The sequence below is a fragment of the Giraffa tippelskirchi genome, chromosome 8 (genome assembly GCF_054371585.1).
Source record: "Giraffa tippelskirchi isolate mGirTip1 chromosome 8, T2T-mGirTip1v1.2.pri, whole genome shotgun sequence".
NCBI lineage: Eukaryota > Metazoa > Chordata > Mammalia > Artiodactyla > Giraffidae > Giraffa > Giraffa tippelskirchi.
Genome location: NC_137282.1, coordinates 4,785,829 through 4,801,977, shown reverse-complemented (window position 1 = coordinate 4,801,977; position 16,149 = coordinate 4,785,829). Strand labels below are relative to the sequence as shown.

The window sequence follows — 16,149 nt, the reverse complement described above, 5'->3', positions numbered from 1 at the left end:
GACTGTTTATAGAGACAGAGTGACCTGCAGGGCCTTAAGCCTCTGAGGAGAGGAGGGCTCCGCCTGCGCCTATGTTCCCGGACTCTGAAGGGAGCTCGTCTGTGATAGACAGCCTCAGATACACGTGTTTCTCAAATGCGGCCTCTTTGTGATTAACACACATTACTCGGAGGGCCATCATTACTCATGAAAAAGAGTCCTTTCTAATACCCAAACTTGAGACCAGGACCTCCCGGAGAATCCTAAAATTTAAAGGAAAATCTTGGTAAGATATAAATTGTGTGAAGTGAAAACTTCTTTATGCCTAATATAGACTTTAAAGAATATGGAAAGTACATGTGTGTACAAGAACAGCCTGTATGCTCAGGAAGCCATGCTCAGAACAAACAGCTGATGGAATGCGAGTCCTGGGGCACCAAAGAGCTTCGCTTACAAGTGGACTGATCCTGACAGCGGAGCACAGGGAAGGATGGCGACCGCTGCTGGTCACTGAGTTCCTACTACTCTAGTGCTGTTGTGAGCGGTGTACGTGTGTCAGTGGGTGACAACCTCATCACAGCCCTGTAAAAGAACCATTATTATTATGATTCTACAGATCAGGGAGCTGAAACACAGGTAAAAAAAAAGTTTTCGAGGACACAGATGGTGTCTGGAAATAGCAAAATCTCTTGTCTACCATCCTGTAGACAAGATGTACCTCTTGTACATCTCCTGTACCATCTCCCCCAATGATGTGCACTGATCCATTTTAAATTCAACAAGATGAACCTCCCTTAACCTGTACTTCTGTCTTGACTATTGCCCCTAAAGGTGAAGGGCAGTCTCTTAACGGTACTTCTCACAGCGTGGCATGCGATTCAGCACTATATAACAGCTACTTGACTTACTGCTGTCATCAGTACCCACAGGGGACAATCCTTTGTCCCCAAAATGCCCTGAAACTTTCATTTTATCTAGACAGTTGTCAAGTTTATGGGCACTGGGCAAAATATCTTAACACTAAATTAATAGAATGCATTATCATTGGAAAATGGTCATTCTCAACAAATACTACAATGATTATTATTATTTTTTTAGATTTTGATAACAAATTGAAACAAAAAAACCTCTATATGTACAAGTTTATACTATTAAATTTGACTCATGATACAAAAAGACAGAGACTCAGGTACCCACTTTACTGAAAGCAAAGTTAACCAGAGTTCTGTGAGGCTTGGAATCCTTACATGTGATGTAAGTAAAGCTTACATATGATGTAACTTTTAGGTGGTCTCAAAACAATTTTTAAAGATTTTTGGCATGTATCAGTTGATGAAGCTAAAATAAGAAGCTAAGAAAATCTCAGATGTGGAGAACAAATAGAGGCAGATGTACAGAGTACAGAACTAAATGTATGACAAAACTAGTTTTAAGCATAAAAGAGTGTATTATTGAAGGAAGGGTGCTGGGGCTGGAGAGGGGAGTTGCTCAAATTTTCCTGTTCGAAGAGGGAGAAGCCACTAAGAATTCAGGAAGGTTAGACAAAGTCAATTAAATTTATAGCTCACAAATCCTGAAGAGAGACTGCCAGCGCCAACAAAGTGATGCTTAAGATAATAAAGAACCAATCATGATAATGATAAGATCACTGCCACCAATACTCTGCCAGTGACTGGAACCTGAAATATGGACTTGTAATAAGAATGACTCTTCTGGAGAATCTCACAGGCTCCGAGATGACAGTGATGGGTAAGCCTGCAGAATTTTGAGGGTAAGGCTTTAAAACTAAGAGCAAAATGGATGTTAAAGAAGACACCTGGAGGTTATAGCAGGGTGTAGGAGTTTAATATATACGGAAAAGACCAAGAGAGAGCAAAAGAGGCATAGAGAAATTCATTTAAAGTATTGAAAACACTGTGATTCATGACTGCGGACTTGTAGCTGCCAGAATCAAGAGAGTTTGGCTATGGTGAAGGAAAAAAAAAAAACAACCCTTCCCTAAAATATTATTCATTAGTTCAAGCCAACAGAGTCATATAATGCAGAAAAAGAAAGTCATTGTGAGAACAAAATTTCTTGAAAATAGCTGAATTATTAGATTTTTTTTGCAGGGGAGATGAAAGGCATAGTTTTCCTTCTTCAGTGGTAGGAAGGCACAGTTACAGTAACAGCGTGCCATAAACAGTTCTGGGGGCTAGAAGTCCAAAATCAAGGTGCCAGCAGGCTTGCTCCCTTCTGAAGTCTGTCGTGGGGCTCTGCCATGCCTTTCCCCTAATTCTGGTAGCTTACTGGCTATCTTTTTTTTTTTTTAGTTGAAAAAAAGATAAGTCAACTTCATTGCTTAGTAGTTTTGAGTTCTGATTTCTTTATATCTTGGGTTTTGCAATAAGTGGAAAATATAAAATTTCCTTGGGGTCCAGAGAGACTTACACAGGTGGTTGGGAAGATCCCCTGGAGGAGGGCATGACAACCCACTCCCGTATTCTTGCCTGGAGAATCCCATGGACAGAGGAGTCTGGAGGCCTACAGTCCCTAGGGTCACAAGGAGTTGGACATGACTGAAGCGACTCAGCACTCACTCACTTAGATAACGTCCAATAAACATTATTTTGCAAAATTCTGAGGGGTAATAGATTTCAGGTTGATAGAATTCAATTGTTGCAAGAAAAAAATAAGGACCATAATAAATTTAAAAGTAGGCTTTCATTATGTTTATTTAGCAATTCTATCTCTCTTTTAAGGGCTTCCCTGGTGGCTCAGATGGTAAAGAATCTGCCTGAAATGCAGAAGACCTGGGTTCAATCCCTGGATTGGGAAGATTCCCTGGAGAAGGAAATGGCAACCCACTCCAGTATTCTTGCCTGAGAAATCCCATGGACAGAGGAGCTTGGTGGGCTACAGTCCATGGGGTCTCAAAGAGTGATCAGTCAATGAAAACTATATGGAATAAAACTCTCTGTAGAGAATAGGAATAGGACTTCCCTGGTGGCCCAGTGGTTGAGAATCCGCCTGCCAATGCAGGTGACATGGATTTGATCCCTGGTGCTTGGAAGATTCCACATGCAGAGGAGCAAGGAAGCCCGTGTGCCACAGCTGCTGAGCTCATGCTCCAGAGCGAGAAAAGCCACTGCGTGAGAAGCCCGTTCACAGCAACAAAGAGTAGCCCCTGCTCACCGCCACTAGAGAAAGCTCATGCACAGCAACGAAGACCCAGCACAGACAAAAAAATCAATTATTTTAAAAAGAAATAGGACTATATGTTATTTTCTGAGACTAGAAACACTACTTTGCAGAAGTTTGTGAGTTGGTTACATGTGGCACACTCAAGTCTCCTATTGTGCTACCTCTCCAGATGACCCATCTATCTATTTAAAAAATACTTAGGTGGCTATATTTTAGTCATGTAGCAGGGCAGAAAGAACAAAACACTCTCCTCTACATGTAGAAGTTACAATCCAGAGAGACACCTAAAACGTTCAAGAAACAGTCACATTTGAATTGCAAAATTAGAAATATGACTGTTTTAAAAAGGAAAGATCCATAGTGTGCTAAGTTACTGTAGGGAAATTTGATTTCTTCGTGGAGCTAGAAGAAGGGTAATGGGAGGAATGTGCTCCTTGGGCTGAAATGTAAAGGCATTGATGTCTTTGGTGTTCCTTATCTTGTGGCAGCATGACCCCAAAATTCACCGTCTCCTCCCCGCATCTCTGTCTCTGGGTCCACTTTTCCCATCATTACAAGGACATTGCTGTACTGGACTAGAACCCACCCTAATGACTTCATTTTAAGTCAATCATCTGAGAAGATCCTACTTCTCAGTAAAGTTATGTCCATTTCATAGATCCTAGAGGTAAGGAGTTCAACATCTTTTGGGGAGACATAATTCAACCTCTAACAGTCTTGTAAGTTTTTCCTAGTAAATCCTAAAATGACATCTCATTGGAAGTAGAACCTGACAGGACACATAAATAAGAACCGATCGCTCTGATGGGTTTCCCAGAAAAGCCTCAGAAAGACTTAGAGGTGCCGACTGCAACACTTAACCCACGTGTGTTAAGTAAATGTTAGAAGTGTGAACTCATGAGTAATGATACATTGATTCCCTTTTGTACACCTTAGGGAGTCTGGTTACACATCAGGACCTGGGGGCAGGGCTGGAGGGATCCTCGCCAACCCCACCTGCCATCCGAGATGGGAAACTTAAAACACCTTCCTTCTTTCTCTGGATCTTCTGCCTATGGCTTTTCCTAGTGCCAAGTCACTGTCCCATGTCTGGCACAGTCGTTGGATTTGGTTTTGCAAACCTTTTCCTATCCGTTTCACTTATAAAGTTCCTTCTGCTCCTCTCAACAGCTAGAAAATTTACTTTTTAAGCAGTTTATTTGCCACTGTTAGTTATTTTTTTCACTGAATCATTCCTGCATTCCTTCACCCATCCATTCATTCCAATAATCTCCAACATTTTGGATGCAATGCTTCTTTTAGTAACACATTTTATAATACCTGCTTTACTATATCAAAATGAAAACTATAGATAATATAGCCCACTTGCATATGTAATTTGAAAGAAGATAATATGATGCCCTGACTGCAATATCAAGAGTGAATTAAAAGAAAATCACTTATGATAAAATAATAGTTATTTCAGGGTGTAAAAATGCTCGAGCATAAATAAATGGTAAGATGCTTGTCCCTCTATGCAGAGTTGCAATGGATGTTTTAACTCTAAATGCAAGTTGACAAAAATGTGTGTTATTGGTGAACAAAATACCAAGAATAACACTGTCATCAGTGACACGATTTCCCGAAAAGGTGAATGACTCTTAGAAACACTCCAGAAAGAAAAAAAATGAAGATGAACCTCCTCTCAATTTACACAGCAGCAGGAGACCCCGGTTCGATTCCTGGGTCTGGAAGATATGCTGGAGAAGGGATATGTTACCCACTCCAGTATTCTTGTGCTTCCCCAGTGGCTCAACTGGTCAAGAATCCACCTGCAATGTGGGAGACCTGGGTTTGGTTCCTGAGTTGGGAAGATCTCCTGGAGAAGGGACAGGCTACCCACTCCAGTATTCTGGCCTGGAGAATTCCAGGGATTGTATAGTCCATGGGGTTGCAAAGAGTCAGACATGACCGAACGACTTTCACTTTCACTATAGTTCTAAATAACTCAAGATACAATAAAAGCATAGAATATTTTACATTTATACTTAAAATAGAATTACAGTTTTGCCTCAGTTAATCATAATTTATTTGGGGGAGGGCTTTTGATATGACTAGTGGGGACATGGGGAAGCCATGAGGTATTAGGGAATCTATCATGCACAGTGCAGCCCCGGGCCCTTGCCTATCAAATGCTCATAGTTCTGCCAATCACTGTGACATCCAAAAGCACATCCACAAATTTCCAAAACCCTCTGCCAGCCAGAAGCATCGATTCACTCGTTCCACACACTTTGAATGAGTTTCAGCTAGTGCCAGGTGTTCGGCTTAACAGACGCACGGGGAGGAAAAGTGATGAAATCAACTAGACCGCAGAATAGGACCCTTATCATAAATAAAATGCACACAGTGGGGATGTTACAGGCTTTAAAAAATCAAGGTCTTCGAAGGCAAAGAGCAGTCAGAGTTTTAGATCTAAATGAGTCTTGGTGATTATGACTTCCCAATAGGAGTGTAAGACACAGTGTTCTAAAAACCTCTGCACCACCTCAATATCCATTGCTATCAGGAGGTGTGACAACGAGGCTGACTTTGGTCAGAGCAGGGAGAGTTCAAACCTGGTCCCACCGTTTTTGGCTGGGGTAACTTTAGGGAAAGTTGGTTACCTCAGTCTTCAGTTTTTAATTTTTTCCAGGTGGCAGACAGAGGTAACACATGGAGCGCACTAAATAGATGGCAGCTACTTTAGCACCATTCTTACAGCAAAGCGGAAAAACAAGTGAGTGGATGGTAGCGCCTGGCTGGCACCGTTGGTGGGTCTGGTGGTCTCGAGCTCTTGGCGGTGGCCTGCAGCTCACAGACAGGCTTCATCCGAGTCTCTCTCTGTCTTTCCCCTCCCTCTCTGTCTCCTTTCCTCCTCCCTGGCCTCCCTCCCTCCCTATCTCCCTCCTTTCCTCCCCCTCTTTCTTGCTTAAATTTTCAAGAATCATTCGCATGTTAGAGAGAACTGAAGCAGAAAAACACAGAAGCAAATCAAAATAGGGAATTATGTCAATCCAACGACACGGCGCGAATAAGCAGAGCCCCCGTGGGAGGCCCGAGCTGCATCCTGCAGGCGGCGCGGAAGGCGGCCCCCGGTGTGAGCCACGTGCCCTCGAGCCCAGCTCCCTGGCTGTGCATGGAGGTGGGCCTCCCACCACTCAAGGTCACCTGAAGGGGTGTTTCATCATTAGAAGCAAAATAACCCATCTGAAATGGATAGGAGTCTTAGATTAATGGATTCATCAAGACAGAGATTTGGAACCCATGGGAGCTCTCATATCTCATGGCCGACTCAACCAACTCAGAGCTGCTGTGATTTCAGTTTTCAGTTTGATTTTCATGAGTTCAAAAATGTTCTTTTTAAATGTCTATTTAGGGGACTTTCCTGGTGGTCCAGGAGCTAAGACTCCGAGCTCCCAATTCAGGGAGCCCAGGTTTGATCCCTGGTCAGAGAACTAGACCCCACATGCTACAAGTAAAGATTCTGCATGACGTGATGGAGATCAAATTTCCTGCATGCTGCAACTAAGACCGGGTGCAGCCAAATAAATACATATTTTAAAAAATGTCTGTTTAATTTATTTGATAAATCTAAAGGAATTCTAATATAAATTAAAAATATCCCTTTCTTTTTCTCCATTCATGGCCTCCTTTTCGTCTATTTTTTTTTTTTTTTCCTCCAAACATCCTCTTCCTAGAGATAATCAAAGGAATAAACTTGGAGGAAAATTCATTCCTGCTTTTATGATCACCTCCGTGGACGAAAGCCTATTTCTATTCAAAAACATCTAGAATTGAGATTCTCCTTTGGGCATCGTAGTTAGTTTGATGAAATTGAACAATAATCTTTTTGTTTCTAATTCATGTTCACATATTCCTGATCCCCTGGGGTAAAGTTCAACAAACAGCTCCTCATTAGAACTATTCAGAGGATTCCATGTTCACTTAATCAGAGTCTGGGGAAATAGTACAGACATCGAGGAGATGACACAAAGATTCCTTTATTATTGGGGAAAAGAGGCATTTCACTGAAGTAATCAATACCTCTTCCCCTTTAAGAAACGGCCTCTGATATAATATACACGAGGCCCTAGGCATAGGCAAGATACTAAAACTATTCAATCATGCCAAAAGCTTAAACTCTATCTAAAATATTCAGGTAAAAGCCTTTGTCATATCTAAGCCTTAGAACTTCAGAGATACATAACAACCAACAGCAGATGAAATGGGCGAAATTTTCATAACTGTAACAGTTGTAAAACTGGTACGTTTACTCAAATTCCTAGCAAGTTGTTTTTTTTTAAACCGCATTTTACTGTATTTGGCTTGAAAATCATGAAGGCTACATACATGTGAACCATACTATTACATGCAACATACACTAAATGCCAGCAATATATTAAGTCCCAGACATATTAAAATTAGATGTGATCCCTGTCCATTGGGGTCAGTGTGTATGTTTAAGGACAAATATCACTCACAGTAGAAAGATGATAAGACTACAGAGCCAAGGATGATGGATAATACAAGTTAATGAGTTGGTTTTAGTTATCATCAATCTGCATGTATTTGAAACAGGATGAACACCTCCAGGCCCATTGTTCTTCACATGCAATAAGAAATTCCAGTCTGGCTGCACACCCTGCTTTAGACAAGCTGGGTAAACAAGGTTTCTCTTGGTTGAAGACAAGGGATAGAAATAAGACCCGTTTTATGTCCCGTCATTGTTAATTCTGAGATTCACAGTCTATCTCTCAAGAGGGTTGGGATTTTTTTTTAAAGCAAATGCCAAATTTTGTGATTTTTGACAGCACTTTCTGATCAGTAAAGAAGCAGGGGAAACAACCCTCATTTTAAGATGCTGGCATTAAATGGAGATCACTTTGAGAGAGGCTCTGAAGCCAAAACTCTTAATATTTTCCAGCTTACCACAACCTATAAAAAAGCACATGTGTGGCCATAAAACAGAACAAGCAGCCATGAAAGGAACATAAAGAGAGACAGACGGACAGTGGGCCAATGCTCACAGCGAGCCCTGGAACATTAAATTCTGAGTGTCCCTGGCACAGCGTATTGGGCTTCCCTCCTGTTGGAAGCCTTGCTTGCTGGGGACGACACGCTTGCTGCTCACAGGAGAGCTGAGCGGAGACATCGCAGTGACTCCTTGCCTGTGGGCCCACCCTCAAGCCCTCACTGATCAAAAAGGACAGCCGCTCCCACCCCCACGGTAGTTGCTGAGACTAAAGAGGCTGTGAGGTCCTTCGTCTTCAGGGGCTCTGTGGACCATCCTGAGAAAGAGACATCCACAGTGCAGCTGAGGATAATCCAAGGGCTTGAGTGGCTCTCACTGCCCAGCACATCGGGAAGCACAAGCGCTCTGGAGTCCCAAGATCTGGGCTTGGAATTTGGCCCCAACATTAAGCTCTTTACTTTTTCTAAGCCTCATAGTCTGCGGCCCATGGCCTGGCAGCAATATTAGGAGTCTATTTAAAAAATTTAAGAATGACATACATTAAATACACGCTCAGTGGATTATCCAGGAGGTGCTCAATACAGGGTAGTTTGTTCCTATTACTTATTTTAACTCTCTCTTTTATGTATTTCCTCATTTCTAAGCTTACAGAGACTCAGTGAAGTAAGGATTAAGTCACAAAGCAAAGACGAGGACATCACACATGGAAGATGCCTTAAGTTCACTTCTCTCCCGCAAATATATATTTTTTCCTTTATGTTGGAAGGTTCTGGGGAAGAGAATTTCTGAAAGGTTGCCACAAGATTCTCTCTGAGTTGTGTGTGGTCACAAATGGTCATACCAATAGCCAGAGGGTCCACCACTGGCACAAACCAAGGACAGACAGGCTGTTTGACTGAAAACAGTGTGGAGGCCAAGAGAAAATCTGAGCTATAACACAGAGAACCATCTCCTGCTGGTGTTGAAAGGGTCTTGGAGATGCTCTGATTTCACCGCTTTATAGTACAGCTGTTCTTTGTAATGTATACTCCATCTTTATCCTGAAAAGATCGAATATGATTTTTATAAAAGACTATTCTTTGAATAAAAATATTTTCTAGTTTATAGAAGAGAAGTTTGGGGAGGCTGAATGACTATAAAGGAGATGCTGGGTCAGGGACTTTCTCATATGTGGGAATGGGAACCTGTGTCCCATAGGAAGACAAGAGATCTGGTTCTGGCCTAGGAACCCCAGGCTGCCCAGAGAGTCGCGGTGGAGGCAAGAGTGAGGGACAGGGGTAACATCAGTAGCTGCTATGGAAACTGTCCTCACTTGCTTTTGAGGTAGGAAGTTCTCGAGCTATATATAACATGGTGCTGAAAGAAGCTTGTTACAAGGCAGGAGAATTTATGTTCTGGTTGAGCTGCAGAGTCAAGGTGTGTACAGATTATGAAAGAAACGTCAGCAGGTTCCATCATGCAGGGACAAGACCCCACTGATGGAGTCGTCACCACCACGTTTATCCCCTTCGCATCCCGTGGCAGCCAGCTTCTCATCCAAGCATGTGTTTTGCTACTTATCAAGACTTTATGAAATGTGGCTACCTCCCTAACTAACCTCAGTACATAAATAAAACTTCAAGCTTAATTTTAGCAAGAAACAGTTTCTGTGTAATTTTTTTTGACCTGACCCTCGTTTCCTGGTCTTTCTAAACCATAGGCTTTAACAAAGACAACTTCCTCTTGGAGGGCCAACTAACAGACCACATAGCAACAGTGCCTTCTTTTAATGATCTTCTTTTGAGCAGTTTTCATGTATTTTGTACTAAGAAGTAATTAAACCCGGTATTAGCCAGAGTGTGCAGTAAGTCAGCTTTGGAGTTTCCGGCCTGAACTTTATGAACTTCGTCCTTTTTCTGCCCCTTCTCCAGACACCACTGAGTGACATCTTCCAAGATGCAGTCATTCAGCACCCTCTCACCCATGTCCTCAGAAAAAAATAATTATTCACCCTCTTTTGTTGAACTGCAAACACTCTTCTTCTAAAAGCTGAATTATATGAAATAAATATTGACCGGCTTTGATCTGGAAAACTAGGAGTTGCATGACGAGTCCACTTAGTATTGATGGCACCGTGTGCTTTATTAGTGATGGTGAGATGAAAAGAAGAGCCTTGTGTTTATAGGTGATCTTGGGTGCAATCTAGCCCAGCTCGTTCAGGATCTAAGGCATTAGAAGAGCTAACAGTTTCTGTTAGAAGAAGAACATGATTAGATTTGGGATGAGTTGATTCCTATCCCAATGCTCTTATCTCCATAACAGGGGTCAGCAAACTTCTTCTGTAAGAAGCGAGACAGTAGGTATTTTAGGACAAGTGGGCTATATGGCCTCTATCATTGTAACATGAAAGGAACTATAGATAATATGGGGCTTCCCTGGTGGCTCAGAGGGCAAAGAATCTGCCTGCAATGCAGGAGACCCGAGTTTGATTCTTGGGGTAGGGAAATACCCTGGAGAAGGGAATGGCAAACCACTCCAGTATTCTTGCCTGAAGAATTCCATGGACAGAGGAGCCTGGTGGGTTACAGTCCACAGGGTTGCAAAGAGTCGGACACAACTGAGAGACTAACACTTTCACTTTCATCGACAATATGCAAACAGATGAGTGTGGCTGTGTTCCAATAAAACTTTATTTACAAAAACAGGTGGTGGACTGGCTTTGCCCTGCAGGCTGTGGTGTGCCAAGTGCTGCTCTGTAGAATTCTAAAAATATCTGCACACAGATGGGAGAGGGATTTGCATGTTGAGAGCCTGTTCAGTGTTCGGGGATGCTCATCCAGCATAAAGATCTCACCGTCCTTCCATTTACTCTGCTCTGCATTCTCCTTACAACCAGCAGCTGAAGAAGGCCAACCTTGCTGGCACGTGCTGGTGGGTGTATCAGGGCTGCAGCCACCAACAAGTTGGGTTTTCCACCTGCAAGATTACATCACCCAGGATGGCACTAAAACTCATAACTCCAAGGAGTCCTAACTCCTTGGCTACATCTACAAAATACACTTCTGATCTGAGGAAAGGAATGTGTTAGAAAGTGTTGTCCATCAGGCTGGCTGTGCTACACGATTAGCCCCAGCGGGAAATTTCAATAGCTTTAACAATCATTTAGTCAGGCCCCTTCATACGTTCATTGAAAGTAACCTCATTATGACATTTGTATGCTGGTTGAACAGGGTTTGAACTGACACCTGGGTCAGCTAGATGGTTCAAATACACCTTTTACCCATCTCTCTTGATAGCCAAGAAGTTCTTCTGCCTACATCTACTTTCAATTTCAACTTGAGAAGCATGGGAAAATGCTATTAAGCAATTTAAAAGACTTTATTGGTCACATGCTTAGGCCAGAAATCCAAAACACAGAAGAGAATTACAATCGGGTCATTCCAAGAAGGAAAATAGATCAGTAAATATCAGGCATGATAGTAGAGTGATTACAGCCAACATTCCTGCAGTGAGAGTCTGTTCATCCATTGTCTGTCCATCCATTCATCCATCCACCCATCCATTCAAGCATCCATCCATCCATCTATCCAAATACCCAGGCATCCAGAAATCCTTCTCCTGTGAACTTTGAAGGCTCTACACCAAGAGCTTCCTGCTCCCAGTGAGCTAAGGAGGGAGAGATTAAGGAGCAAAGACCACAACACAGCAGACAAGTAAATACATATTGAAATAATTACAATTTCACTTGCAGCTATAGGAAATGCAATATAGAAATAAAGTAATTATATCACACACACACAAAGAAAAATGAAGGGAGCAATTCAAAGGAGAAACTTCTAAGAACAAACTAATATTTGGAACAACACCTCAAAAAAGCAGCAAAATATGAAATAATCAGCAGGCAGAGCTCTGAAGAGCTCCTGCTGAGTTATGAACCGGAAAGAACTTAGAGAAGATGCTGCAGATGCCTGATGCAGCACTGTTGAACCCATATGCCTTTTACCTCCTGGTGCCAAACCAGGAAACCCGTTTCCAAAAGGTGGAAGAGCTCGCTGGCTACCACAGCCTGTCTTCAAACAGGCAGAACTATTTTTCTTTAAATCACATAATACGGATGCTTCTATGAATGAGTCACATCAGTTTTTAAGAATTCTGAATTGAACTACTTTTATCTTAAAACACTGTATACCCAACATTTTAGAGAAGATTGGAGGTAAGAAGTGGCTCAAAGATCCCAAAGTGATCAAGGACATTTAAAAAGCTTATGTGGCATGAACTGGTAGCAAAGATCCCTGGGAAGGTGAAAACAATGACAGGTTTTATCTGTACCCAGGAAATGAATAAGAGATTCAAAAGAAGACCTCGCGACTCAAATCGATGTTAAAATCAGGCATCATCTCCTAATTCATTGCTCATGTCACTTATCAAGTGACCAATTTCTTCAGGTGTATTGATCACATCTTTGATCAATATTTCTGTTTACAATTTATCCAATAGAACAAAACACCAACGTGGTTTTGAACGGACCAAATTCTAAGATTCACGGTTTATCTGGTTTCAAGTTACCTTTCTGCTGATAAAACCGAAGGACAGTTCTAGATCCGGAGAAACCAGCACCCAACGAAATGAGAACGCGCCCTGGTTATGAACCACCCTGCTTTCAATCAACCAAGAGACAAGAGAGAGGATCCCAGCGGTACTTACTTGCAGGTGAAGGGGTGCTGCACCCACTCGGAGGCGGCGGGCCGTGGAGGCCGTGGAGGTGGGGCAGGGGAAGCCCGCCAATCACGGGCGGGAAGAGCAGCGGGTAGGGCGCGGCGGGGTAGTGAGTCATGTGTCCGTTCACCGCCGGGACGTGACATGCGGGGCTGCTGGTGGTCATGTTCCGGCCTTCACGGGATGAGAGGCGCTCGGGGGCGGGGACGCATCCCTCCAGGCCTGCCACCAAAGCGGGGTAGGTCAGTTCTGAGCGAGAGTTGAATCTGAGCTATGTTCTGGCCCAAAGTCAAGAAGGTTCAACAGATGACCTTGCTTCCTTCCAGCAGGGTTTCTCTGCCTCTCATTTTGCCGCGCTGATGACAGGAAGGATGGCTTTTCATTCAGCTTCTCAGCTGAAGGCTGCAAAATGCTATCACTTTAAAAGTCCAGAGCTGCTTATCCTGTAAGAAAAAAAAAATATATATATATATATGTATATCACACAAGTAAAAAATATTTGCTTCTTTATTGTTATTACATGAAAAATCTCTACTATTAATCTGGGGCTCCTAATTCCCAGTTGTTCCTCTATACTCACTACCTTAATTTTCTTAAATTCTCAAATGCTAATGTAGAATAAAACTTCTACACAATTTCAAACTAACCCTGACTGTCTGATATTAAATAACGCCCCTCACCCAACACTATCTTTCCCCGTATTCCTCCCCACCCCCACCCCACCACTTTACTTTTCTCCAGGGTACTTACACAGCTCCATGAATTACATGGGGGAGTGTTTATTCCTATCTCCTCCATTAGAATGCATTCACTAGGAGGGCAGAGTTTTCCTCTGTTTTGTTAACAGCTATGCTTTAAGCTCCCATAAGAGTTACCTAACAGGCAATAGACTCTCAATGAGTATTTGTTGACTAAGTGACTGAATGAATTTTGTTTCTTACTTCTTTTAGCTAAATTTATTGTTTAATGTTGTCCTAATCTGTGTGTTTTCAAGACGTTAGACTTCCAACTTGGGATTTTATGCAGCCGTTTGGAATGACCTACTCAGCAATAAATATCATCGCGAGGGAAAATTATAACCTAGCAAAAGTAAGGAAGAGACACAACCATTAAAGATCCGTGAAGTAGTTTATATCAGTTCCTCACTGTAAACGTTCCTGTAAGAGCACCATATGTCCATTGGCCTACACAACCATCGAATCCATTGTCTGCATCCAATCATCCATCCGTCCATCCATCCAGTCCTCACTTGCCATACACAACCATCAAATCCATCGTCTGCGTCCAACCATCCGTCCGTCCATCCAGTCCTCACTTGCCATTATGCGCCAGTTGCCAGTGTAGTCACTAGAGATACACAGTGTGGACCAGCGCTACTGTGCTTCAGTTCTCATGAAGTTTCTCATTTTAACAGCTCTTAACTGATGTCATGTTGTTAAGGGCATTCGACTGCCCTGTTCCCCATGAAGGATACTCCAAGGATACGCAGCACTCAGAATTCCTTGATAGTGAAATAGATTCCAGGGTGGGCTGACAGTGGACTTCATAGGCTCACTTGGGCCCTAATGACCAATATTCGCTAAAATTCCCAAACTCTGGTGCCCTGTGAATGGCAAGCCCTGAAGGTCAACCATCTGGCATGAAACAAGAACAGGATCTTAAGGCCAGCACAGAGTGGTGGCGAAGAGCATGATTTCAGAGCAAGACCACCAAGGCTCTGTCCCTTTGGACAATTATCTTGCCCATCAATAGGTCAGTTTTTATTGTAAAATGGGGGTAGAAATAGAATTGGCTTCAGAGGGGTGTTGTGAGGATGAAATGAAGTAATGAGGTAATAGCAAAAGAAAACCAGTTCCTGGTGCAGTGTAAATACCAGGTGAAGGATAAACTTTTGGCAACAATGTTTGCCCTTTTTGTCTGTGTCACCATCAAATAATATGTTTCTGAGAATAAGCTTGCTGGAATGAACTGTAGCTTTGGGGTTAAGGCAGGGAGGAGTCCATATCACAGTGTTACCCAGGACCCTATGGGCCTTCCCAGGACAGACCTCTCCCCCATGTCCTCTAATATAGGTCCTCTTTAAGGTACCTGGGTAATAGTATCTTATGCATATTTCCTGAGTTTTTCAGATGCTAAAGTGAAGTGAAAGTCACTCAGTCATGTCCGACTCTTTGCCACCCCATGGATTATACAGTCCATGGAATTCTCCAGGCCAGAATACTGGAGTGGGTAGCCTTTCTCTTCTCCAGGGGATCTTCCCAACCCAGGGATCGAACCCAGGTCTCCTGCATTGCGAGCAGATTCTTTACCAACTGAGCCATCAGGGAAGCACTGATATATGAGCTGAGCCATCAGCTATCAAGAAAGCCTAGATGCTAAAACCACCACCAAATAGAAGAAATGAACTACCTGATGATCGTGAGCACGCAGCCCCCAGACCTGCTGACTCCTAAGAACTGATCATCAACCAATCAGGGAATTGTGGTTGAGCTGATCACATACCCTGAGACATCCCTCCCTCTCCTGGCCTCTAAAAATGCTTTGCTGAAATCCTTTGAGGAGTTCAGGGTGTTTGGGGCACGAGTCACATGTTTTCCTTGCTCAGTCCTGCAATAAACCTTTCTTTGCTCCAAACTTCAGGTTTGTTTGCCTTCGCTATGCATCAGACACATGAACTTAGGTTCAGTAACAACATTAGTCCTGAGCAGAGAACATTAGGACTAACACTTCAGTCATGGAAGGAAAGGAGTAAAGGTGAAATGTGAGGAAAGCTGAGAACAAAGACTCAAGGCTTACTTACTGACTTCCCAGGTTGGTTTCTGCACACGCTGAGATGTTTTGATCCATAATAACTTCCATTTATTTGTTGACCACATGTCAGGCACTTCACTTAGGAACTGTAAGTTCTAGCCCATAGAACAGCCCTAGGAGGCAGTTGTTACGACCCATATTTTCCAGATAAGAAAACTAAGTCTCAGCGAGTTAAGATGACTTCCCCCTAAGGTCACAGAATCAGCCTGTGGCTAATAGAGATTCTGCACCCCGATCTGCTGGTTTGACCTTCTCTGCTCTTTCTTCTCAGCCATTCTGTGCTTGCGTATACTGAGTGCTTGCACTGTTCTAATCGCCCCTGCAGAACAAAAAGTCCACACACAGCTGTGATGGGAGCGGCTGTCCTCACTCAGATGACCTTCTCTCTGGGGCTTTGATCCCTGGACTGTTAATATTAAACATGGACATCACCCACAGAGAGACCAAGGGGTCCCAGGCTCCCCCGGGGCTCCCCTGAGCCTTGCAAA

General features: G+C 42.9%; 1 protein-coding gene across 25 annotated transcripts in view; it reads right to left on the bottom strand.

Moving 5' to 3' along the window:
* Positions 1-16,149, bottom strand: part of RARB (retinoic acid receptor beta) — a 1,227,259-nt gene that overhangs the window by 501,661 nt on the left and 709,449 nt on the right. For all 25 annotated transcript variants that reach the window (XM_081521062.1, XM_081521064.1, XM_081521065.1 and 22 more), the window contains one exon: positions 12,839-13,293. In XM_081521062.1, the coding sequence (XP_081377188.1) occupies positions 12,839-13,016 (178 nt within the window). In that variant the 5' untranslated portion in view covers positions 13,017-13,293. The remainder of the gene's footprint in view (positions 1-12,838; positions 13,294-16,149) is intronic.